Source organism: Paroedura picta, chromosome 3 (assembly GCF_049243985.1).
Source record: "Paroedura picta isolate Pp20150507F chromosome 3, Ppicta_v3.0, whole genome shotgun sequence".
Classification (NCBI taxonomy): Eukaryota; Metazoa; Chordata; class Lepidosauria; order Squamata; family Gekkonidae; genus Paroedura; species Paroedura picta.
This window is the reverse complement of record NC_135371.1, coordinates 10,438,457-10,464,227: the sequence shown is the minus strand read 5'-3', so window position 1 is coordinate 10,464,227 and position 25,771 is coordinate 10,438,457. Positions and strand designations below refer to the sequence as shown.

At 47.2% G+C, this 25,771-nt stretch overlaps 3 protein-coding genes across 8 annotated transcripts in view; 2 read left to right on the top strand and 1 right to left on the bottom strand.

The window, feature by feature from the left end:
* The window catches only part of LY6G6F (lymphocyte antigen 6 family member G6F), a 23,377-nt gene extending 5,251 nt beyond the window's left edge, over nucleotides 1-18,126 (top strand). For 2 of the 3 annotated variants that reach the window (XM_077331166.1, XM_077331164.1), the window contains exons 3-6: nucleotides 2,773-3,066; nucleotides 4,162-4,318; nucleotides 6,275-6,315; nucleotides 7,789-8,639. In XM_077331166.1, the coding sequence (XP_077187281.1) occupies nucleotides 2,773-3,066; nucleotides 4,162-4,318; nucleotides 6,275-6,315; nucleotides 7,789-7,883 (587 nt within the window). In that variant the 3' untranslated portion in view covers nucleotides 7,884-8,639. Of the gene's footprint in view, nucleotides 1-2,772; nucleotides 3,067-4,161; nucleotides 4,319-6,274; nucleotides 6,316-7,788; nucleotides 8,640-17,994 lie in introns of those variants that run through there. The other variant, XM_077331165.1, reaches the window with a different exon arrangement.
* The window catches only part of LOC143834425 (sperm acrosome membrane-associated protein 4-like), an 18,069-nt gene continuing 3,895 nt past the window's right edge, over nucleotides 11,598-25,771 (bottom strand). Inside the window, exons 2-3 of the mRNA XM_077331261.1 lie at nucleotides 16,332-16,445; nucleotides 11,598-14,961 (exon numbers count right to left, since the gene is read on the bottom strand). Of these exons, the coding sequence (XP_077187376.1) occupies nucleotides 14,750-14,961; nucleotides 16,332-16,445 (326 nt within the window). The 3' untranslated portion in view covers nucleotides 11,598-14,749. The remainder of the gene's footprint in view (nucleotides 14,962-16,331; nucleotides 16,446-25,771) is intronic.
* Nucleotides 18,327-25,771, top strand: part of LOC143834287 (E3 ubiquitin-protein ligase TRIM7-like) — a 24,247-nt gene continuing 16,802 nt past the window's right edge. For 3 of the 4 annotated variants that reach the window (XM_077330980.1, XM_077330981.1, XM_077330978.1), the window contains exons 1-2: nucleotides 18,327-18,453; nucleotides 20,826-21,007. In XM_077330980.1, the coding sequence (XP_077187095.1) occupies nucleotides 20,895-21,007 (113 nt within the window). In that variant the 5' untranslated portion in view covers nucleotides 18,327-18,453; nucleotides 20,826-20,894. Of the gene's footprint in view, nucleotides 18,454-20,790; nucleotides 21,008-25,771 lie in introns of those variants that run through there. The other variant, XM_077330979.1, reaches the window with a different exon arrangement.

Here is a 25,771-nt window from a genome sequence, read left to right as displayed (position 1 = left end):
CCAGGACTTCCCACCCTAGTGCTGGCTCTCCAGATGTCCATGGACTACAATTCCCACGAGCCCCTGCCAGCATGGCAGGGGCTCATGGGAATTGTAGTCCATGGACATCTGGAGAGCCACAGTGTTAGCTAGAAACAGAATTTCATCTGAGCCAGATCTTGCTGAGACTTAGGCCTCCCTTCTCGTTTCAGACTAGGGATGCCAGGTCTTCTGTCATGGTGGGAAACCTCCTCAGCGTACCCACTGCTTCCTGCTGAAGCCTCAGAGGCCAGTGGGAGGCAAATAGGGGGGCTGCATGGTGCATGGCGCACTTCTGCTGAAAAACAATACTCTATTCTCTCCTGTGGAGCTTCCCTTCTTCTGCACACAGTCTGTCCTCAATAGATAACCCTAGGTGATGTCAACCTAGGGGTGGCTGTTCACGAAAGGAAGGGAAGGACCCGATCTTACTGCCCTGATCTCCAGCCCTGGCCTCAACCAAACACCTGGTGGAAGAGCTTCATCTTTCAGGCCCTGCCGAACCCAGAAAAGCTCCATTAGGGCCCTCAGCTCTTCTGGGAGCTCATTCCACCAGGTAGGGGCCAGGACTGAAAAGGCCCTGGCCCTGGTGGAGGCCAGGCTCACTCCCCGGGGGCCCGGGACAACCAGTAGTGTAAAGCCCTGCGAGGACATAGGCAGATAAGCGGACCTGCAGATAGGTAGGACCCAGGCGGCGTATAGCCTTAAAGCTCAAAACCAGAACCTTGAACTTGATCCAGAAGCTAACCGGCAACTAATGCAGCTCCCACAGCATCGGCTGGACATGGGCTTCAGCCTAGTCCTGCCAGCTGTCATTGAACATGTGTACCAGCAGGGGGAGCAGGAGGGCCAGATGAGCCTAAGATTCTCTCAGTTTATTAGCAGTCATCAAAGCAGTGGTCCCCAACCTTCATCTGGTCGGGGACCGCCCCCGGGGGTGGGGGAGAGCCAGCGGCCCGGCTGCCGCAGTTGCTCAAAATGCGCACGCGCGGAACTGCCGCACATGCACGTTTTGGCCACCAGGTGGCGCTAACACACATGCGCAAAGTTGCTGCGCATGCACGTTTTGGCCACCAGGGGCGCAAATGCGCACGCACGGCAGTTCTGCGCGTGCGCATTAGCGTCGCTGCCGTGCCGGCTGCCGCGCCGGCTGCCATGCTGGCCTCTTTCTCCCCCTCTTGCTGCAGGGGGAGAGGCAGGCGTGGCCGCTGGTGGCCTGCTCCGATGGCCTTTGCGGCCCGGTACCGGGCTGCCAACCGGGGGTTGGGGACCCCGATCAAAGGACATAAATTTCTGGGTTGTAACTTGGAAACCACAAAACTGCAGATCCTGGACTTCATTTATTTTTCACACAAACAAAATGTCAAGGAGAGAAGCTCCTCTGCTCCCCTGCCTTTGTATCGGAGACACCAAGACTGCCAACATGGTGGTGTGGTTAAGAGTGTAATCTGGAGAGCCAGGTTTGATGCCCCATTCCCCCACCATATGCAGCCAGCTGGGTGACCTTGGGCCAGTCACAATTCTCTCAGAGCTCTCTCAGCCCCACCTACCTCACAGGGTGTCTGTTGTGGGGAGAGGAAGGGAAGGCAATGGTAGGCCACTGTGAGACTTCATCAGGTAGTAAAAAGCGGGGAACAAAACTCCAACTCTTCTCTCTTCTTCTCTCTTCTTCCCTGTTGTGCCATCAACAGGGATTTGTGGGACAGAAGTTCAGCAGGGAAAGGTGTCCCCATCCTGAGGTTTGGCGATTCAGCCAAGGCTGATTTGGGCAGTTTAACTTAAGGGGAAGTGCAATTTGGACCAGATTTGCCCCCCAAAGTGCCCCAGTCAATATGGATTGGGGTATTTTTCAGACTATCCAAAATGAATCACACTTGCTTATGTGGGGCTCCTTCCATTCCAGCTGAGATGTTTTCTTACAAATTAGGAGTCAGAGATCAAAGGAAAGAAACCTCGATTGTTCTTTGCAATTTCGGCATAGGGCTTCTACTGATTGAAGGGCTGGAGATAATTCTTACCTCTGCTTTGCTATTTGTAGCCCTGGACAAGAGTCAAGGAAACTAGCAGAAATCTGCCTGTCCCGTCACCATGTATGCCTCCTCTCCAGGGTGTAGTCTTCACGGGGCTTTTTACCCAGTCCCAGTTCAAATGAATTTCTCCAGTCTATAGTGAATTTAATTTGCATTTTGATTTTGGGCGCTTTAAATTTTCCCTCTGCAACATCCATGATTAATCCGCAGTGACTCTACCTTTCCCCCGCGTTATCGAGAAGTGGATATAAGCCTTGATATTTGAAAAATTGGCATCAGTAAATGTGCAGCTCTCTGCTTTTTGTGAATTAACTTGCTGCCTCATGCCTCCAACACTGTAACAAAGCAGTCTTCCCTGATTGGCCAGAGCGTCAGTTCAAAGACTTCCTGGTTCCCAGTTGGGGGGCTTGCCTTAAAGTGATTGCGCTCCAGAAGCCCCAGCTACTCTCAGCAGAGATTTGCCTCTTGGTCCCCCCCTCCTACTCTGCTGTCTCCAATCCTCTGTGCTTGGCTCCACTCCCCCTTTCTGAGCTTCCCCAATTGAGTGCAGAACACTCTTTTTCAATTGGACGGGGTGATAGAGGAAAACCCGAGTTCAAATTGATCTAAATTCAGCAGGATCCACAACAGAAAAAAAAGGAAGTGCAGAATCAGCCCAGGTCTCGGTGTCTTCTTGAATTCAGATGGCAGTGATACAGCAGGTACATTTCTCTCTCTCCTCCAGGAACAAAGCTGACGATGGAGAGCCGGAGAGCAGATCGGGTGTGCTACATCCTGAGCTGTTCCGTCTCGGACAAAAACATCCAGCATTCTGTGGTCAGATGGTGGGAAGGTGCCAGGAAGCTTCAGGATGAAGAGAAGAAGGGAGGAGCCAGCATTTTCAAAGGGGGAAGGGCCTCACAACTCCACCTTTGCGTGAGAAAGGAGACCACTGGAGACCAGAAGGGACTGAGGACCAAGGAAAGGAGAGTGAAGTGCTCTTTTGCTGACCACTTGGAGATCACCTTCAATTTGACTGGTAAAAGCCAGGATGATGGATTTTTGTGGGGCTTTGCTGCCCTTTCTTTTGGGATGGGGGGTGGGTGGCCAGGTGTTTGGCTTATATGAGATCAATACAGATTTATTTCATAAGAAATTAATTCCGTGGCATGTCAGAAGAGTAGCCCTCTTCTCTCCCCGCCCCCCTAGGAATTTCCTGGACTGATGCTTATCCTGGATGCTTGAGGCTAATCCTGCATTGAGCAGGAGGCCGGACTAGATAGCCTGGCTGGCCCCTTCCAACTCTAGGATTCTATGATTCTAAATAAATATCTAAATGCCCAAGGACAAACTTGGAGATAATGGATGCAGAAATGAATTTATTAGGTCTCTTATTATTTACCAGAGGATATTACTTATCCATTAGAGCAGGGGTAATCAACCTATGGTCCTCCAGATGTCCATGGACTACAATTCCCATGAGCCCCTGCCAGCATGGCAGGGGCTCATGGGAATTGTAGTCCATGGACATCTGGAGGACCACAGGTTGACTGCCCCTGCATTAGAGGACCCCCAGATAGGTTAGATCTGGTTCCCCTCTCCCATCGGAAGAGAACTTGGCCCTCGGGCTGAATTGGGGGATAGGGGGTGGGCTGTTTAGCACCTTATGGTAGTGATGGCCATCTGTTTGGTTTCTGATAAGGGGGGGGGTTATGGGGCTTTAATGAAATTATTGTTTTATACTTGTAAACCACTGTGAGACTTTCCGAGAGCAGCGGTATAAAAATAGAAAAATAAATAAATATATAGTGTATTTACCGTATGGCACTTGTGTAATATCGCCAGGTGATTCTAAGGTTGCCTGGCTGACAAGCAAGAGATGTTCAGAGGTGGTCCGTCATTGCCTGCCTCCCCATCACGACCTTGGGATTCCTTAGAGGTCGCCTTCCGAGCGCTCGCCAAAGCCGACCCTGCTTAGCTTCTGAGATATGACGGGATCAGGCTTGCCCGGGCTGTCCAGAGGTCTCCTGCCTAATTTGCCCCGTTGGCGATCGTAGTCTCATCTGCTGGGGACGGGCAGGGGCCTGCTTTCCAAGGATATGTTCTCCTCTGGCGTCTTTCTCTTGATACGCAGGAGCAGTCAAAGATTGCTTGTCGGTGTGCCCTAACGCAACTGGGAGCCTGGAACGCCGTGGGCATGGGGGCACCTGGATCCCACTCGCTGTGTGTGTCACACTGCAGTTAATAATCATCCTTGCTCTGGGGGTGGCATTGTGGAGAAGGAACCACCGGTAAGTCACGTTCCTATGAATGGGGGCTGGGAGAGGCTCCGTACTTATTAATCATATATGAGCAACACGGGGTGGGGAGAAAAAGACATCAGTGTGGGATCATGGGGAGCAGTTGTCGATGTGAGTAGATAGTAGCTTGAGTGACCATCAGTCTCATTTAGGGTGAAGACAGGTATCGAGTTTTTTTTCAGGGTGGTATAAGAGTTGTTTTTTTATTCCCTAATTTTTCACTACCTGAGGGAGCCTCAGAACGGCTTATAATCACCTTCCCTTCCTGCAACAGACACCCTGTGAGGGAGGTGAGGCTGAGAGAGAAGAAGACGAGTTGGTTCTTATATGCCGCTTTTCTCTACTCCAAGGAGTCTCAAAGTGGCTTACATTCTCTTTCCCTTTCCTCTCCCCACAACAGATACCCTGTGAGGTGGGTGAGGCTGAGAGAGCCCTGATATTACTGAAGAAGAAGAGCTGGTTCTTATATGCCGCTTTTCTCTATTCCAAGGAGTCTCAAAGTGGCTTACATTCTCTTTCCCTTTCCTCTCCCCACAACAGACACCCTGTGAGATGGGTGAGGCTGAGAGAGCCCTGATATTACTGAAGAAGAAGAGCTGGTTCTTATATGCCGCTTTTCTCTACCTGAAAGAGTCTCAAAGCAGCTTCCAATCGCCGTCCTTCTCCCCGCAACAGACACCCTGTGAAGGAGGTGGGGCGGAGAGAGCTCCGACCAAACAGCTCTGTGAGAATATCACTATCAGGGCTGTGATGAGGTCAGGGTCACCCGTCTGGCTGCATGTGGAGGAGCAGGGAATCAAACCCAGATTAGAAGCTGCCGCTCTAAACCGCTACACCAAACCGCCTCCCTGGCAGGGCAGAAGGTGCCAATTGGCTAGAACCTGTAACGTCACCAATGAAGAGTCACAACATCTTTTTGGGTTTCGAGCGGGAGATTAAGGAGAAAAACAAATTTATATTTCCTTTCTTTTTACAAAGACATGAAAGTGCATGAGGACAGATGCCTAAAGTACAGATGTACCCAGAATGCGGCGGGGGAGGAGCCATGAAACGGAAAGCGCATCCACTTTGCAGGATGTATATAAGTGAGGAAAGCCATGAAGCCAAGTTTGTGTAGTGGTTGGGAGTGCAGACTTCTAATCTGGCATGCCAGGTTCGATTCTGCACTCCCCCCACATGCAGCCAGCTGGGTGACCTTGGGCTCACCACGGCACTGATAAAACTGTTCTGACCGAGCAGTAATCTCAGGGCTCTCTCAGCCTCACCTTCCTCACAGGGTATCTGTTGTGGGGGGAGGAAAGGGAAGGCGACTGGAAGCCGCTTTGAGCCTCCTTCGGGTACGGAAAAGCAGCATATAAGAACCAACTCTTCTTCTTCAGTAATATCAGGGCTCTCTCAGCCTCACCCACCCCACAGGGTGTCTGTTGTGGGGAGAGGAATGGGTAAGCCGCTTTGAGCCTCCTTCGGGTAGGGAAAAGCGGCATATAAGAACCAACTCTTCTTCTTCTTCTTCTACTGCGGGGGAAGAATGCACCCATGCCTGCAGCCTGTCCTACCCCTGACAATGTGCAGAACAGTTGTTGATTAGTGGAGAGATAATGCTGAGAGAGAGAGGGTTGCCAACTCTGGCTTAGAAAATGCCTGGAGATTTGACGGAGAAACCCAGGGTAGGGCAGACTGCTCAGAAATAAAGGGAATGTGACTCCATATAGCCTGCCCTCCAGCATTCACTAGCAGGGGCTCATGGGAATTGTAGTCCATGGACATCTGGACTACAATTGACTACCCCTGATCTAGAGAGCCACACAGTTTGGCCACCCCTGCCTTATTCGATTTTCCCAGGCTTTGACAGCAGCGTGTGGCCATTGCTTTCCTGGCCAGCAGAGGGCAGCAGATGTAATGCTTTGCTTTTATTTTGAATTGATTTTTTCCCCCTTTATCTCCTAGCAAGAAGAAACGGGAAGACTATTTTACCATGGACCGCAGCGGTAAGTCCTCCAAAATTCATTGGTTTATGCAGCCGCATGTGATACTGCTGTGGGTGGGATGTGTTCCAATGGAGTCTGGGAGGCTTCAGTTCCTTGGGAAGGAAGCTGAATATGGAGGGTTACAGATAGGGTTGCCAGCTATGGGTTTGGAAATACAGCGCAGCTAGATTCGAGTCCATTGGCAATGCCCCTCGCACCTTCGGAACGGAAAATAAGGACTCGGGAATCTCCATTCCTATTTGTATCTGATGAAGGGAGCTTTGCTGCACGAAAGCTTATACCCAGAAAATCTTGCTGGTCTCTCAGGGGCTCCTGGCCCTAGTCTGCACACAGAGAATAATGCACTTTCAATGTGCTTTGGCAGCTGGATTTTCCTGTGCGGGACAGGAAAATCTACTTCGAAACTGCATTGAAAGTGCATTATCTATTGTGTGCAGAATAGGCCCTGGACTCTGATCTTGCTCTTCTACTGCAGACCAACATGGCTACCCTCTGAAACTGTCAGTTTAAGATTGCATTGTGAATCCTCTTCCGTGTTTTAAAGAGCTTTGAATGCAGAATTCTTATTCACGCGTTCCAGCGTACAGATGTACACCCTGCTGTCCCCATGCAGGTATAACACAGCAAGGGCTAGGGCTTATTAAAATACAGTTCCAAATCCAAAGGAAAGTCTGAAAGCAGCGTGTAAGATCCAGGGTGTAGTCTGCACAAGGCTTTTTACCCACTCCCAGATCAACTAAATCCCTGCCATCTTCACTGAATTCGATTTCCATTTTGATTTTGGGCACTTTAAATTTTCCCTCTGCAACATGCATAAATGATTCATGGTGATCCTACCTTTATCTCATGATATCCTGGAGTGAATATAAGCCTCAATATTTCAAAAACTGAAATATTCCTCAATCAAGTGCAGAACACTTTCTGTTTCAATTTGGGGGGGGGGGTAGAGGAAGTCAAATCGATCTGAATTCAGCAGGATCCACAGTGGAAAAATCAAAGTAAGTGCAGAATCAGCCCAGGTTACGGTCAGATGCAAGAAAATCAGTCCTGAATGCAAGCTGCAAGGTGAGTGACTAAGGACACCTTCCTTCTACGCAGCCATTCCCTCCGGATGAATGTTTTGCTCATTTCAAACCTCCAAAGATGGCCTTTCTTCACAGTGGGGGATATAAACATGCTCTTCTTCTTCCACCCCATGCGCCCATCCCCCACTGGGGGCCAAAGAAGCCCTGACAACGCTCAAGGGACGCTACATGCCTGGTGATGTTCTTTGCCCCCCTGCCATTTGAGTGTCCAAGCCCCATTGCCACCCATTTAACCTCTGTTAAAAAGACAACATATCTTCCTTGAGGGCTGTCGGCCCCTGTAGCGCAGAGCTTCGCTTACGTTAGCCCAGAGTTCTGTTGTCGTCGTCCGAAGCGTTCGCAGCAGGAAAGGCGGCCTTACTCATACCGCTGCCGTTGTGTGTTCCAGATGTCTCCAAGCCGAAGCACGGGCCTCAGCTGTACGAGAATGTCAGGACGCGATCGGAGGTGGGGCAGCAAAGGGAAAGTGATGCTTCCCACTGACTCAGTCCCTCCTGGACCAGAACCCGCAGCGGTGGAATTTCATGATGTTTTCCAGCCTTTATTTTCCCCCAGTGAAGGGCTCCCGCACTGACCAACTTGTCCTAAATCTCTGCACGCCGTCGGCTGATGCTCTCAGAAAGAAAGCAATACTTCTGGCGTGGCACTCAACAGATAATATCTTCCGTGATTAGGTGTTATTTCCCCTCACTTTCATTACATGTTTTTCTTTCCCTCATGAGAAAGAGGCTAGGACCTCTGACCTCTCTCACCTTTTGTTATTTGTAACAACCACTCCAGTCTCTTTCGCAGAGAATTCCTTCGGCTTTATGACACTAGGCGTCTCCAGTTGCTCCCAGTCCCTCCCTTTCCTCCCTCTTCTCTTGCTGTAATTTTCCTGAGAAAAATGAAAGATACGATTGTCTCTTCACTGCGCCTGAGGAAGTAAGCTCTGATTCATGGAAGCCAGTGTGGCGTCGTGGCTAAGAGCCGTGGACTCTAATCTGGAGAACTGGATTTGATTCCCTGTTCCTCCACATGAAGCCGGCTGGGTGACCATGGGCCAGTCACAGTTCTCTTAGATCTGTGATTTTACAGCACTTCTCTCAGAGCTCTCTCAGCCCCCCCCCCCCCACAGGGTGCCTGTTGTGGGGAGAGGAAGGGAAAAGATGATTGTAAGCCGCTTTGTGACTCCTTCTGGTAGAGAAAAGCAGGGTATAAAAAACAACTCTTCTTCATGCTGGAATAAATGTTGTTCATCTTTAAGTTCCCTGGAGTTCTGTGTTATTACGAAACTAAACTATCTGCTTTATTGCCTACCTGGATTATTCTGGGTGGCACTGCATCTAATATTTACCGAAAGGAAGACGTAAGATGATCTCAAAGAAATAGGGTTATATGCAAAAGTTTTTTGATTACTAGCCTGTTGCATTCAGGAATACATGGGCGCTAGATTAGGGGGGTGGAGTGGAAGAACCCTGTGAAACTTTTTAATTGGGAGCAAAAACTTACAGACTCTGCAGGAGCCACACCTAGATCAATTCCGCACAACGGGCCATTTCGCTAAGTCTGAGCGCTATTGAAAAGCACTGGAAGCAAAAGCGGCAGGTCTTGGTAATGCACACAGCCAGTTCAATCGAAAAAAATGCTCTCCCACTAGCACTGCTGTCGTAACGCACAAGTTTCTGGTCTCGCCGAAATCGCAACAAAGAAGGTGATATTTTTCCGCACTTCCTCCCTCCCCTGGCTGTCAATCAAAGAGAGCAGCCAATTAACTTGTGTTTGTGTTTCCCTTTAAAAATGTTTTTTAAAAACACAAAAAGACCAGTAGTTACGCATATTCGTTCATTCGATGTATCAGAAAGACCTTTTTTTGCTGGCTTAGGAGCCGGCGCTTATTTGTTTACACGTTCTGAAATTTAACCCCCCACCCCAGTGCTATTTCTGGCCGAAATTAGTGCAGTGTCGAACGGGGGGCTGTATTGTGCTCGGAAACTTTACGGACAATTGCTTGTGGAGGGATTTCAGCCATAGAAGCATCGCTGATTCGTTGCTCTGGCCGGTTTAAGGGGGAAAAATGGCGATCGAGATGCTGGAAGCTCAGATGCGAGAGATTAGGGAAGGACATGCTTGCTACCGCTGTTTTGAGAACACACATGTCTTTTTTGGATGTGTTGCAGGTTGTTCTCAAGAGTCAAGTGTTTTTTTTTAGGGGGAATCCACTTTTATGGATTCTCCGAAAATCGCTACAACGAGGGAGTGTTGCAGGAGTGTTGCAGTTTGTGTACGACGTAGTGAATAACGCAAAATAAATAGCGTAACACAATGGTAACACTTCGGCAACATTAGCGCTGTGCGGAATGGCCCCTAACGTTCCTTACTGACTGGATCCCTTATATTGTGGTTGCGCCTCCATGCTAATCTAAGACCACCTTCACACCCTGCTAGATCCTTAAACAAATGCCCATTTTTTAGTATGATTTTTCTATGTTAGTGGCAAAATAAGAGTAATCAAACACACAAGTCAGTTTCTGATCAGTTACACGCTGCCGGTATTGTAGCAAGGCGTGTCTATCTTGAGCTTCTGCCCTAACTCTAGCTTTGTTAATTATCATTTGTGGGTATCCCCATTGTAGAAGAGCTTTACCTAGTGAATTACTGGCTTTTTTTAAAGTAGCATTGATGCGTCTGTGTCTTAAAAACTGCCCATAAGGTAGATTTTGTATAAGATGAGTTGGGTGAAAACTATTGAAATCGAGACAAGTATTTTTATCAATTGGTTTTTTAAAGGAAGATGTACTGAGTTCACCTTCCGGTGTTAGAGTGACTAAGGTGTCTAGAAATGGTATTTGACTGAGGTCATGACAACCTGTAAACTTAATTTTTAGATGACATTTTTATTGTTTACTCGAGCAATGATTCTATTGACCGATTTATTCAATGGTGCAGTAGTCAGCATGCCACAATTAAGTTATGCCTTTAGCAGCAGTTGAAGATTTTTTAGATTATGAAGATAAGCGTTCTTACGTGCCGATGCCTGTTGATCAAGCCACTGTTAAAGACACAGGTCCAGGGCCCAGGGATACGCTGACAACTTTAACCACCACAGAAATGCAGGAGGCGTGCCTCAGGTACAAGATGGCATGGAAGGGTGTTGTAGGAGTCCGAAGAACTGTGCTTGCCATTCGCCCAGCTCTTCAGGGTTCCGGAGATTTGAGGGCAAGCTAGATGTGGGTTTTATTTAATGAGTTGTGCTTGGGTTCCTCCAGCTTGACTTCCGTTGTCCTTAGTCAGATGAAAGCTGCTGAGAGTTTCCCAAGTGCCACAGTGGTTCAGTTTGAATTGAGTGGAGCAGAGAAGAGGTTTCAGCCTCCCACCCAACCCAAAACAATCCCGGGCGTTTGTTTGTGTGTGTGTGTTATTTGCCTCGTTGGGAGCTGCAGTACACTGATGGACAAATCCACCCCTCCCCCTTCCCCAGCCATTTTGTGTCAGGAAAACAAGGAGGGCTGAAGGCTGCTCTTTTCTCCGGCCAGGGTTGTGATCCAAATTGAACAGGATTCTGTTGTGCTTTGTGTCTTTGTGATTTCCTAATTGTTGATTCCCTCGTGGGCTTTCAACCTGCAGGGACCGAATTATGAAATTCTGGCTGCATCCCGATTATATTCACTACGTTTTTGTCTTCTAAGCAGGAATCGTGTCTGTAATCCGGCAGCAACACTACCCCATACAGAGATGCCAACTCTCTCACAGAGTTTTGTGTGTGCAGGATGTCATGGATAGAATGGCAGTGGAGTCTAGGACCCTAGGGGATCCGGGTTCAAATCCCCGTGTCTTCCATGGAAGTCGCTGGGTGACCCTGGGTCTGCCTCAAACTCTCATTCTGGCCTGCCTTACAGGACAGTTGTGAGAAAATGATGGAGGGGGAACAACATTCTAAAGTGCTTTTTGAGTCCAGCTGGGGAGAAAAGTGGGATAGGAGGGTATGAAATGCAAGCTGCATTACTGTGCTCAGTCCCATGTATTCAGGAATCAGTGCAGTGGGGATTTTAACTCTGGGCTCATGATTGTTTGAGACCTTTCTAAACATTTTGGGGCGTGGATGATCTCTAATGATAGTCCTGATCAGGAGAAGGGGGGAGGAGAAGGAAAGGCTGCAGCTTAGGAGCAGGAGAGTGTAACAGGAGTGTAATGAGAGACTTTCAGACACTCAAAGAGCACACTGGAAAAAAGTCAATCTTTATTTGGCATCATAAAAACCTTTTTGGACATCATTCAGGAATAACAGAGGCGGCAAACGGGAGGCCCACTGGTTTAAGAGATGCCAGCAGAAAGAAGCAACGGGTACTGCAAGCCCATCTTTCATTTGCCTAGTTTAAACAGCAAACAGGGATTTGGAATATTTACCGCAAAATCCTGAACAGATACACCCTTCTAAGTTCACTGAAGTGAGGAGGGGGGGGGGAGCCAAACATATGGACTTGTTTTGATTTGGCTACAGGTTTTTGAGCCACGACCGAATACAGATTTTGTATCAGAATGTGTTTGATTCTTAAAAGTCGGACAGAACGCTCAAGGGTTTGGTACTGCCGTGCATATTTTCCATTTGAGGTTTGAGCTCCTCCTGTCTCCGAAGCAGACTCTGAAAATTTTAGTATCCAGTTCCTGAACTCTTACATAGCAAGTATTTCTTGGACAATAGTTTGAGCTCTTTCAGATGAGGAAATAGGAACAGATTAACAATTTGGGGTTCGTGACTGGGGGTTTCTGGATAATCCAGTTGCGATGACAAGTACACATGAATTCTGGAAGGAAAAAAAATTCTCCCAATTCTCCCCTGTGGAACCCATGGTCTAAATAGGCCCAATTTCAAATCTTGGCCCATTCTGCACACACTGGATAATGCACTTTCAGTGTGCCTTTGCAGCTGGATTTTCCTGTGCAGAACAGGAAAATCTACTTCAAAAGTGCATTGAAAGCACATCATCTAGCATGTGCAGAAAGGACCCTTGTCTCAGCGTTTGCAGTATAAAGCAAGAGGCTAAGCATGTGACCCTGTTACTTCCCATGGTGAAGGTATTTGCACGTATCAGTCTCCTAGTCTGTATCCGTTTGGCTTGGCCAAGATGCATCTCTTGTCGACAAAAACTACCATTTTGGGTAAGCAAAAGGTAAACGAATCTTAAGTGTCCATCTGGCCCACCACCCTGGTTTTATCAAGCTCCCAAGAAAGAGAAGAAGGCCACACGGAGGAATTGAAATGAAGAATCCAGCTGGATTTCCCAGTCTCTTTAAAGTGACAGGCACTGCTAACATCTGGAGACAGAGGTGGTCAATAGACTCTTGAGCTGTCCAGAACATGGCTACGTACAGACTTGCTGGCAACTGCAAGTGGCAATCTCTGCCTGACAGTAGGAACTAACTCTTGTTTTCCCTTCCAGATATGCATGTTGCCAATGACTGGACATTCACACAGCTCAAGGTTTACACAACTAGTAACACAGAGCACCAAGCTTGGACGCATTCTTCTGTCCAGACATTTGCTTTAGGTGGCAATGAGAAATGTGAAGCTGCTGGCATACTTTCCTTCAGTGTAGCATCCATAGAAATGACATCCAGCGTGATTTTTGGGGGGTGGGTGGGGATAGATCCCTGCTCAGCTGACAACTTGCTCTTTGCATAGGGCCCTGGGACTTTAAGAATGCCTTTTTGTGCTAACTATATTCTAGAATCTTCCTCCATTTGGCCTTTCTCCTTCATTGACACACCCCAGCCATCAGGAGAAGGCAAGGAGGGGTAAAATCCAAAGTGCTTAAAACAAGAAAGAGGTGGTCTCAGTGAATCATGTGGCTGGAGACTGGCAAGCCCAGCAATGCAGGGTTTCCCCGGGAGTGGGTGGGTGGGATGGTTGGTGGTTACCAATGAAAGAGCTCAGACTAGTGAAAAGAAGAACAAGCAGGGCCCATTCCGCATACACAGGATAATGCACTTTCAATGTCCTTGGCAGCTGGATTTTCCTGTGCGGAACAGGAAAATCTACTTCAAAAGTGCATTGAAAGTGCATTATCTATTGTGTGCGGAATGGGCCCAGGATAAAAGAAGGGACAATGTGTTCAATGTCTGTCAAAGAGTTGAAAAAGAAAAAGAAAACAAAACAAAGGCACAAACAAATATAAGAAGGGGAGAATAAAAAGAGGCAAAGGATTCAAGGAACAACAAAGAAGATGAAAAGGGAGATAGATGATAAGGCCAGTTAGGGGCTTTTTATGGTTATCAAGGCAGAGAACCAAGCAAACTGAACCTGACAAGATAAGTTAGGAACCTAAAGGTTGAACTGCGAACAATTTTTTTGTTACGGTTTAAAATCCAAATATTTATTATAATTACGTGCACATAATAAAAGCGAAAAACCCTGATAAAATCTCAGTTGTAAACAGTGTGTGTAGTGCAGTGAGTACAGAATCAACACAAAAATATACACAACAAACACATGGAACATTTTGGTCCTTAGGTTTCTGTTGATTGTGTACTTGCTGTGCGACACAGCATAGGCAGCTGAGATTCTATCGATGTTTTTAGCTTTTATTAAATGCATGTAACTAAAATATCTGGATTTCAAACAGTAGAAAAAGGTTTTGCAGCTCTAGGTTCCTAACCTATCAAACAAGGTAGCCCACAGGGAAAGAAAGTTCCAGAATTCTATGCAATAAGATAGGATTGGGCACTAGAGCATTTTCCCAGTCACTGTGTTGAGGGTTGCTGTGCAATATTCATGCAAACTACCTGGTAAATCAAAATGCCTGTGCCTATACAGGTGACCAACTAGCCCAGGGTGAGCTCTCTCACCTCAAGATTGCTTGGTCACCTGTATCATCCCGCCAATCATTCAGGAGGCTTCTATCACACCTCAGGGCCAGATGTGAGGTAGGTAAACTGTCGCTGTGAGATGGTTGTAGCTACCCTACTAAGCAAAATGTTGAGAATTTTTGCACTTAGAAGCGCAGATGTGTGGTAAAAACTCATGATCGAATGAGGGTCTTATTTTCACTTGGAATAAAACAACAGACAAGGACAAAGCGGGGCATCAAAAGAAAAGGGGCGGGACTTCCTCCTGCCAATCAGTTCCCCTTAATTTATTCCACCAATACTTGATTTATATACCTCAGAGTACACTAATAATCAGAGCAACACTCTTCTAAGCCCTTTAATGGACTGAGGAGGGTGTTAACTTTGTCCAGCGTTGCTCTAATCGCGGATGGAGAAAAATACAATTCTTTCATTAAACGAAGAGCAGCTACTCAATTGAATGTTTAGTAAGTTTAACTTTACTGCTCCCTCTCTTTGATGGAGGGGTGGGGAGAGGAGAGCATTTAAAGTAGTTTAGTAAACCAGAAGCCCAGCATGACCGGTGCCATGGATAGGGAAAAATGAGCAGAGGACAGCATGGTGGCCGAGTTGCATGCGTTTCCTTCACAGCAGTTATAAGTGGTGGTGTATTTGACATTTACGTATTCCACAGTGGAGTTTGTGCCGCACTTATCCTTGGGGACGCAATCCTTCTTCTTGATGAAGGTATGGCCAACTGCAGGGGAAGAGACAAGGGGAGGGGGGGAATAGAAGTTATGGAAGGAAATGTTTTATAGGAAGCTCCCTTATATTGCGTCAGACCCATTGGCCTGTTAAAATCTGTATTGTCCACTCAGTGGCAGAGGCTATATTGAATCTTAGGCACAGGTCTTTCACACCATCCGTGACCTGATCCTTAACTGGAGATGCTGGAAATTAAACTTGCTTCGAAGGGAGGGCTGTGTCTCAGTGGTGGAGCATCTGCTTGGCATCCAGAAGTTCTCAGTTTCAATCCCCGGCATCTCCAGTTAGAAGAGCTGGTAGTAGATGCCTGAGATCCTGCAGAGATGCTGCCAGTCTGTGATGACAATGTTGACTTTGATGGACCAAGGATCTAATTCAGTATAAGGCAGCTTCATATCTTCATATGTTCACATTCTAGGGACATTCTGGGAATTTCCACTAATTTCTATGGTAAAAACCATAGAGGCTAGGGGAAATTCCTAGAGAGTTGCCAATGATACCATCCTTCCCCCACATTTTCCTTGTTGTTGTTGTTAGGTGCGAAGTCGTGTCCGACCCATCGCGACCCCATGGACAATGATCCTCCAGGCCTTCCTACTTTTTCTACTTCCTACATGTTTTCCTACTCCTCTTCAAATCATTAGGGACATGAGATTGAGGGTGGGGCAGTGGAATGCTTACTGGTATGCCAAGCAGATGCGTTACCATGGATCCACAGCCCCTCCCTTTAAATCCTATATGCTTCCCCATATTTTCCTCCCTTACAGCCCTGCTGTAAAGAGAAGCAAAGGACGGGAAATTCTTAAGCACATATATGCCTGTTAGGGTGAATCTGGGCTGAGCACGTCTGCTTCTTTGAGCTTTCCACCTTGGGTGCTGACATGGTAAGGAGAGAGGCAAGCACAGAAATATGTGCAATGAATAAAATGAAAACAAATCCCCTTCCTAGGCACAGCCAGGGGCCAAGTCAGGAGATTCTTGGGAAATCTCTGCCAACTCATAGGATTGGAGCGGAGTTTCTGCTTCCTTTTCTGACTGCAGGTAACTTTGACCTGAATGTGGCCAAAGCTTTCTGTTTCTTAGCATGTGGTCCTGAGTCTGCTGGTCTTGTGCATCAGGGAAAACCCCAGGAAGGAATCTATTTTGATGCATTGTTTGTATTCCCTTTATTGTACTTCTATTGCTTCTTTCCCCACTTTTTCCCCGTTTGTTTAACTAAACTGAATTCCTGGCAAACTGCTCTGGGTTCTCATTCTCATGGATAATTTTGGTCAGGAACGGTCTTGCGTTGGAAGAAAGTCAGGCAGAGAGCAAAATCAGGGGAAAGGGAGGGGAACGGAGGCAACGAGAAAGCACTCTTACCTGCTGCTCCATCGATGGTTGCACAAACCTCCCCAGCTTGGCAGGTAATGTTGGAGGTGGCGCAGGGGATGTTGAAAAAGGTGAATTTGCATTTGTAGCAATGCAAAGCTGACCCTGGGACACAGAGAAAGGGTGGGGGGGGAAATGGGAGAATAAATGGATCAACGGGGAAACAGACTTTGTGGAAATGAAACTGCGGTGACAGAATCCCATTTTTCCACCCTGACTGCCCTGAGCTCTTGTAAAACAAAATGGCATATGGGAACCGGCATTCTCTTGAGAAACAAGAAATCTGTTGGGAGCCATCCATGAATTTCCAGGGGCCCATTTGTTTCTTTGACAAAGCAACGCTCTCCCAAAGGTTTCCTCCGCCTCGTTGGAGCAGGAGGTGCTTCAGAAGAACCCGCCAAGGCATCATCTTTGTGTCTGCAAGAAGCCTTATTGAGAAACAGCTGCCTCTGTCATAGGTTTGCAACCCTTGGTTTGCCACCCTTACAGCATTACACCCTTAATGGGGGTGTAATGCTGTAGAGCAGGGGTGTCAACATGAACGGCCAGCTGTAAGTGGCCCATCCTGCCTGTGAGCAACAGAGCTCATCATTTGAATGTTGCCCATTAGATTTGTGTGTGTGTGTGTGTGTGGCAGGATCTGAAAATGCAGCAAACTGTAGGAGTGCTCATGCAAAAATATCTTAATGGGATTACTGACACCGTCAGGGCTAGAAAGTAATGACACAAACAGGTAATTCATCATGAAGACCTTTAAGGGTAATTATTTCAGTGGTCTGGACTTGTCTGCCTCTCGGGGTTGTGGTTGTCAGACGTCGTAAATAATTATGCTTCCAGACAAACGTTACATTACAACTTATTGCCAGCAAGGCAGCTTTATATTTTCTCTGGTGAAAAATGGGATGCTGCTAGGGATGCCAACCTCCAGGTGGGACCTAGGGATCCTCTAGAATCACAGCTCGTCTCCAGCTGACAGAGATCAGGGCTGAATCTGCACGGAGCTTTTTTTCCAATCCCAGGTCAATTCAATCCCTTACGTCTACAGTGAATGTGATTTCCATTTTGATTTTGGGTGATTTAAATTTTCCCTCTGCGACAAGTATGACTGATCCAGAGTGACCCTACCTTTCCCCCACGATACCCTGGAGTGGATATAACTCTCGATATTTGAAAAATTGGCATGAGTAAAGGTGCAGCTCTGTGCTTGTCCTGAGCTAACATGCTGCCTTGACCCTCAATGCTGCAGAAAAGCCCTTATTGGCCAGGGCATCAGTTCAAAGGCTTCTTTATTCCCAGGTTGCAAGGCTTCCCTTAAAGGGGAAGCCCTAACTTCTTTTGGCAGAAGTTAGGGATTCTGAACTTCTCTTGGCAGAGATTTGCTTCTTGGATTTATTCCCCCTCCTCTGCTGTCTCCTCTCCCCTCTTCCTGTGAAGACTGTAAAAAAGCTTCTTGTTATTCTTATGCCATGCTTCCTTTCCCACTACCTTACAGCAGGGCTGCCCTGAAAAATATAAATTGCACCTGTATACCATTCTATCCTTAAAGAAGCTTTTTTTTTAATGATAATGAGGTAAATCAACTGTAGGGATATTTTTGAAAAGCTATTTTAAAAATGTAAACAATATTTTAACTATTTAAACCCCACCCACACAGAAAGAAGCACAGGAAAGAAGTACATGAATAAGGAAGCAGAAAACCAACAAACACTTACACAAACATTACGGGGAATATAAACAAGAGAGTGTCAAAAAAAGAGAGAGAAGAAGCTCTGTACACAACTGTGCATTTCCACAGCAAAAGGAAATAAACAGAGCCCCAACAGTCCTGTATCTGGAACGTCTGGCTCACACCCGCGTAGAACGTAGCTAGAGATTTGCAATAACAAATCTGAAAAACAAGAAACAAATGGACGCCCAGCCTGGAAAAAACCGCTCCACTCCAAACCACAGCCCTTCCTTTTCCAAAAAAGAAGAAGAACCTTTCCCAGGGCCTCCGAAGACATGTTTTTCTTGCTTCCTTGCTGGTGCCGTTTCTTTCCGTCCCCACCATACGTGTCCTTGACAATAGCAAAGTCAATCAGGAATCACAGAGTGAAGTCTTGACTGCAGGTAGGTATTTCCTGGATATAAGGATTTGACTGGGAAGTAGACCCCCACCCCCCGTCTTCTACAGATCAGACGGACAGTGTATGTCAAGGCGATCCCTGTGGGTAAAGCCATCCTCTGCCTTATGGAAACACATGTGATGGGCAAACGGAAACACTTTACTCAATGAGGGATTAAAATGTGGAATTTTGACACCAGGATGTAAACTGCACGGAGCTTTTATTCCAACCCCAGGTCAATTCAGTCCCTGCCCTCTACACAGAATGCGATTTCCGTTTGGATTTGGGGCGATTTAAATTTTCCTTCTGCAGCAAGGATTGATCCGGAGTGACCCTACCTTTATTGTGTGATATCTTGGAGTGCTTTTAATGCTTAATATAGTTTAAAATCTGAATTGGGAAACCAAGCTCCATGGTGAAGAACCTCTGGTCATGTGACATGCTTGCCTTAAAGGAGAAGCCCCTAATTTCTCTCAATTTCTATCGGTCCTGGATTTTTCCTCCCTCCTCTGCCTTTTTCAATCTTTTCCCCCCCTCCAAGAAAAGAAAGAGGCTTGGCTCCCCTCCCTTCTGAACTACCCTAACCACCATAACAGACTTTCCTGTTTCAATGGGGAGGGGGGGGGGGAAATCCGAGTTCAAAGTGATCTGAATTCAACAGGATTGACAATGGAATAAAGAAAGTAAGTGCAGACTCTGCCCAGAAGTTTTAGTGATGGCCACAGGCTAGGGCTGCCAGTCTCTTGGTGGTGGCTGGAGATCACCCAGAATTACGACTGGGCTCCAATTAAAGAGATCCGTTCCCCTGGAGAAAATGGCTACTTTGGAAGATGGGCTGTACGGTATTATACTCCACTGAGGTCTCACCCCTTCCCAAGCCCTGCCCTCTCCAGGCTAGGCTCCACCCCCAAAATCTTCAGGAGATTCACAGCACAGAACTGGAGACCCTACAACAGGCATAAATTGATTGAAAAGGGAATTCGATTCATGGAGGAGAGGTCTATCAGTGGCTACTAGCCGTCGCTCTCCCTATGCCCCTCACAAGACACTCTGTGAGTTCGATTAGGCTGGTGATCCCTGGCCCATGGGAGGCACACCTGGCCTCAACCCTACCTGATGGAATGAGCTCCCAGAAGAGCTGAGGGCCCTGGTGCAACTGTCCCAGGGAAAATCTACTGGGCCCATCCTTTGGGCATCCCCCATGGCATCAGGCCTACTGGGTTGGGGGCCCATTGACTTGGGTTATTGGCGTATCGGAAAGGTTGTCAAGTTGGCTTTATTGTATGATTTTGTTGTGATTTTTACTGCTGTACACTGCCGGAAGCCAGCTGGCTGAGAGCAGCTGTAAACAAATAAAATTATTATTGTTAATAATAGCCACAGGGACTAAAGGAAACCTCTGTGTTCAGAGGCAGTCAGACTCTGAATCCCACGGGAAGGCCCCGGCCTCTATGCCCTGCTGTTGGCTCTCCAGGGGAACTGGAGTTGGCCACTGTGTCAGACAGGATGCTGGACAAGATGGTCCACTGGCCAGATCCAGCAGGACAGTTCAGGAGGGCATGGGACAACCTGCCCAAATAAGGGTCAACCTGCCAAAATAAGTTAAAAATCATCCCGGGTCATTAAAAAGAATCCCTGTTCTAGAGAGTGGATGTTTGAAGAAGAATATAAACAAACCCATTACCATTTCATTAAGATTAAATTTTAAAATTAAATTAAATTTAAAAAAAAAACCACTGAGATTACTGACCGCACCTGCCAAGGCCTTACTCTGAGTCCCGCTCTCGCTCAATGAGTTGAGGTGGGTGGGGCTTTTATGTGGTGGCAACCAGGGTTAGGAGAGATTTACATGTCGTGGCACCAGGGCTGCAAAATAGTCCCTCCTGGGAGAGGTGGCTGGCTCCATCTATGCCAGGGATTCACAACCAGGGGTCCGTGAACCACTGGGAACTCCAGAGGGGGTCAGCGGTCTTTCCCCTCCTACCTCAATGGACTTGGGCACAAACTAGGGAACTGGTTGCCTCTTCCCAGAGGGCTCGGTGGTTAGGTTGTGGATGTAAAAATTAAAGAGGGAAGAGTCGGTTATGTCGTGGTACGGGGAGGGTCTGGGCTGTCTCCTCAGCTCCTGCCATTCTTTCAAGACAACATGAGGTGGAGGCCACTACAGTAGTAATAAAGTGGGGGAGCCAAAGGAGGGCAAAGGGTATGGGTGGTGATGTCACTTCCGGTGACATGTCACTTCCAGGGCGTATAACAGGGAGGTGTGGCCAGCTGACATCACTTCCGGGGGGGGGGTTTCCCTCAAAGCTTGAACATTTATTTCAGGGGCTCCTCCACAGCTATCATTTCACTACCAGTAAGGTTGTCCACTTCCAGGTAGAGGCTGGAGACTTCCCAGATTTAGACCTGAACCCCGGACTACAGAGATCGATCTCCCTGGACAACATGGATGCTTTGGAGGGCAGACTCTCTGGCATTTCACCTTACTGAGGCACCTCTCCTCTCCAGGCTCCACTTTCCCATCTCCAAGAATGTCAAAACTGGAGATGTCATCCCTAGCAGGTAAGCAGCGTCCCCTTCCTTATTTTCATTTGGTTTGTTAGGACTCCTGCCTTGGATTATGCTTGATTCCCCCCTCCCATTTCCAAGTTTAATCCTTTTTATCTGGCGCTATGAATTTGCATTGACCTTGTTGTTGTTGTTAGGTGCGAAGTAGTGTCTGACCCATCGCGACCCCATGGACAATGATCCTCCAGGCCTTCCTGTCCTCTACCGTTCCCCGGAGTCCATTTAAGTTTGCACCTCCTTGCATTGACCTACTTGATGCTATTTATGCTACGATATTGCATGCGCGTCTCAATCGTGATCTTTCCTTCACGTCGCCTCTAACTCTGTGACGAAAGTAGCTATAAGTGACAGGTAACAGTAAATATAATCAGTACAGGTGTGGGATGTTTATATTAAACAAACAATGTCGCCTCAATAGGACCCAAAAAAGCTGTAGAACAAATATCACATGTTTAGCTTGGGGGAAGCGGGTGGGTGGTGGTTTCCTGGCCACATGAAGCTGTGGTGAAGTTATTTGCCCAGGGCACCACAAATCCTTGGGCTGGCCTTAATTGTCGATGCCATTGTACAGCTAAGCTTCCCCCGAAGATTGATAGGACTGTTCTTTTGTGAGAAGGGCCATAAACCTGCTCGATACCCACCCCTCCATGGGGATAGACTTCACAGCATTCCCAGGAACGCCTGTCAAACCTGTTTGGATCTGTAGTTGTGACAACACGTTCTGCTTCTTTTTGTGTTGTGTTTGTGAGGCCATTGTTTCATGCTACGTTGTCCTGAAGACTGCCAACTTTTCGTCTTTCGTTACCATTTATCTCAAGAATGAGTGGGGGGGGGGGACTTCCCTCCCCTTCCAAATTACACTTGACCAGTGTATGTTGGGGAGTGTCAGGGAAACTGTAGTAATGAAATAGAAGAAGAAGAAGAAGAAGAAGAAGAAGAAGAAGAAGAAGAAGAAGAAGAAGAAGAAGAAGAAGAAGAAGAAGAAGAAGAAGAAGAAGAAGAAGAAGAAGAAGAAGAAGAAGAAGAAGAAGAAGAAGAAGAAGAAGAAGAAGAAGAAGAAGAAGAAGAAGAAGAAGAAGAAGAAGAAGAAGAAGAAGAAGAAGAAGAAGAAGAAGAAGAAGAAGAAGAAGAAGAAGAAGAAGAAGAAGAAGAAGAAGAAGAAGAAGAAGAAGAAGAAGAAGAAGAAGAAGAAGAAGAAGAAGAAGAAGAAGAAGAAGAAGAAGAAGAAGAAGAAGGATTCAAGTGGAAGAAGAAGAGTTGGTTCTTATATGCCGCTTTCCTCTACCCAAAGGGGCTTACAGTTGCCTTCCCTTTCCTCTCCCCACAACAGGTGCCCTGTTAGGTAGGTGAGGCTGAGAGAGCCCTGATATCACTGCTCGGGCAGAACAGTTTTATCAGGGCCATGGCGAGCCCAAGGTCACCCAGCTGGCTGCATGTGGGGTGCACAATCAAATCTGGCTCGCCAGATTAGAAGTCCACACTTCTAACCATTATACCAAACTGAGGGGGGAAACTCCACCCAGGAGGGATGCTAAGAAGGGGGACGAGTTCCATGTGGATGAAGATTTTTCACATTACTGTTTTAAAGTAGGTGTTATTTGTGTCTGGCCGAATTTCAAATAAAGTGATACAGCGACGGGGGCGTCATGCAGCGAACCTCCTTCCATTAATAAGCTGTCTCTGAAGCATTGTGGCCATTTCAAACAGTGCCACTCCCACCCACCCCCTTTCCACCGCACTATCTTCCTTGGAGTTTTTAAAAACCATTCTAAGTAGAGCGCTATAGCACTAAACCCACATAGCTCTTCGGTGCTATAGCAGCAGCAGATGCCTTGATTTAAACAGCACACCACAGCGGTTCAGGAGTGCAATGAAGGAGGAGAAAACGGAAAAGGGCAGTTTCCCTCAAAACCGGCTAGTCCAGTGGCCCAAAGCTGTGTGACTGCCATTTAAGGTTTTGTGGGTTTTTTTGCCACAAACTCAAAGTCTCACACATTTACAGTGCTTTGCTAACCTGGCACAAGCGGGTTTGTACAAACAGGTATGTAAATTCCGCTAGCAGCCGGGTATTAAAACAAGCCTGTCTGAAATGACAGAAAAAATATCCATTAGCCTCTTGTGGCGCAGAGTGGTAAGGCAGCGATATGCTGTCTGAATCTGTCTGCCCATGAGGTTGGGAGTTCGATCCCAGCAGCCGGCTCAAGGTTGACTCAGCCTTCCATCCTTCCAAGGTCAGTAAAATGAGTACCCAGCTTGCTGGGGGGTAAACGGTGATGACTGGGGAAGGCACTGGCAAACCACCCCGTATTGAGTCTGCCATGAAAACGCTAGGGGGCGTCACCCCAAGGGTCAGACATGACTCGGTGCTTGCACAGGGGATACCTTTACCTTTACCTTACTAAAACGGATTACAAAGGCATTTTGAAAATGACCACTGAGTCATCATAATTCGGAGACGCTCAACGGAAAATAACTTGGACAGTCACGGTTAGTTTCAGGGGAAAATTCCCACTTTTCTCCACAGCAATGACACCTTATCAGCAGCTGATTCTTGGCAGAGCCTTTTGAAAGGTTTTGGTCTGTGGAAACAATGCAGAACAACGCTGGCTGGAAGGGACATGTCTGGTTTGTAAAACAGAGAGGCAAAAAGGGAACTGCAAAGTTACAAGGAAGAAGAAGAAGAAGAAGAAGAAGAAGAAGAAGAAGAAGAGATGGTTCTTATATGCCGCTTTCCCCTACCCGAAGGAGGCTCAAAGCGGCTTACAGTCGCCTTCCCTTCCTCTCCCCACAACAGACACCCTGTGAGGGAGGTGAGGCTGAGAGAGCCCTGATATCACTGCCCGGTCAGAACAGTTTTATCAGTGCTGTGGCGAGCCCAAGGTCACCCAGCTGGTTGCATGTGGGGGAGCGCAGAATCGAACCTGGCATGCCAGATTAGAAGTCCGCACTCCTAACCACTACACCAAACTGGCTCTCAGGAGAAAAAGTCAAGGATTATGAAACTGTTCTCAAAAGGTATGAGTAAGAGCTGTTTTGGAATTTGTGTCTTAAGATACACGGGACTAAATAGAGCGCGTAGAATGAAGCTGACCACAATGACGATAAAGAGAGAAGGCATTTGGGGCATAAGGCTGTGGAGAAGTTTATCCTCATGAAAAAGCAGTTCCCGTTTTTTTTGGGGGGGTGGGGAAATTTCCCCACTACAAAGCAAATACTTCCTTTTTTGCTGCTGCAACCCGGGAACCCGGTTCATGGGTGAAAATGGAGGGAAGAAACTGTCTTAGAGTTTTAGTGTACCTTGAAATGGAGGCGAGGAAGGAACCAACAGCAGCAGAAAGACCCGGTCCCTGCAGCTGGAGTCAGAATTTCTCCACTGCAAAGCGGATTGTTTAATTTTTTAAAAAAGAACCAGCCGATCTAACCAACACAGCCTGCGGATCTTATGCTGCTTTGAGAACTCTCTTTGCAGAATCGGCTCCATTGGTACCCTAATAAAGATACAGTTCCCTTTAAGGAGGGAGGGGTGTAAATCAGACTTTCTTTGCAAAGTGAGCTTTCAATGCAATGATTTAGTATCCACCTGGCTCAGGGCCTTTTTGACCCTGGCCCCAGCTTGGTGGAATGAGTTGCCATCTGAGATCAGGAGCTATCACGGTTTCATAGAAGCTGTAGGATGACACTCTTCTGCCAGGCCCATGGTTGAGGCTAGAGGAGCTAAGTATCATGTGGCTTCCTGCCTCTCCTCTCCTCTCAGGTCCCCCTTTTTCCTTTGGCTGGATAAATATAAATATAATAAATAAATGTTCTTGGCATAAAGCCAGCTCTGCAGATCAGAACGAAGTAGCTGGGGTGGGCAAGGTGGGTGGGGGCTGGGTTGCTAGTTATAACGTCAGGATGTTTTAATCTGTGTTGTCAACCGTCCAGAGAGCGGCAGTGTCTAAACCGAATAAATAAATACATAACATTATTGGGCATGCCCCCCCAAAGGCTGTGTTAATGACAGGAGGCAGCACAGATCCTGTTCAAAGTCAATGCAGACCTCCTTAAGCAGATCCGATCCTTGCTTAAATGCCCTCTTGGAGAATGAGTGCCACAAAACTGAAGCATAAAATGGGGCTTCAACTCGACATTAAAAGGAGGTAAGTCCGTACTGTGGAAATGGTCTGAGAAACTAGGCAGTCCAGTGGCCCAACGATGTGTGACTGCCATTTTAGTTTTTTTTGCCGCAAACAGAGTCCCTTGAAGTCTCACACGTTTACAGTGCCATCCTAAACAGGAGTTACAACGTTCCAAGCTCATCGACCTGTTCCCATGACTGAAAATATACATAGACGGATAATCAACAGGTTGATTAAGAATCAGCACTGCTCCTTTATTTGAAAAGGGCACATCCAAATTTTCACAGCAAGTGACAGAAGCACCCTGTGCGGTTGTTTGAGCAGGCTGGCACACAGATGACACTTGGATTACTGGTGGCTGATCACTCTCTCATTCCGGCCTTTTGTAGACCAATCCTGCTTGCTGACCCCAGGCTTGTCACAGTTCTCTTAGAGCTGTTCTTGCAGAGCAGTTCTAGACTTTCTCAGACCTTCCTACCTCACAGGGTGTCTGTTGTGGGGAGAGGAAGGGGAAGGCGAATGTAAGCTGCTTTGAGACTCCTTTGGGTAGTAAAAAGCAAGGTATTAAAAAACAGCATCTCTTCTACAAAGCCCTTTAAATTACATAAAAATCTTTTCCTTTTACGTTATGGTTTTTCTA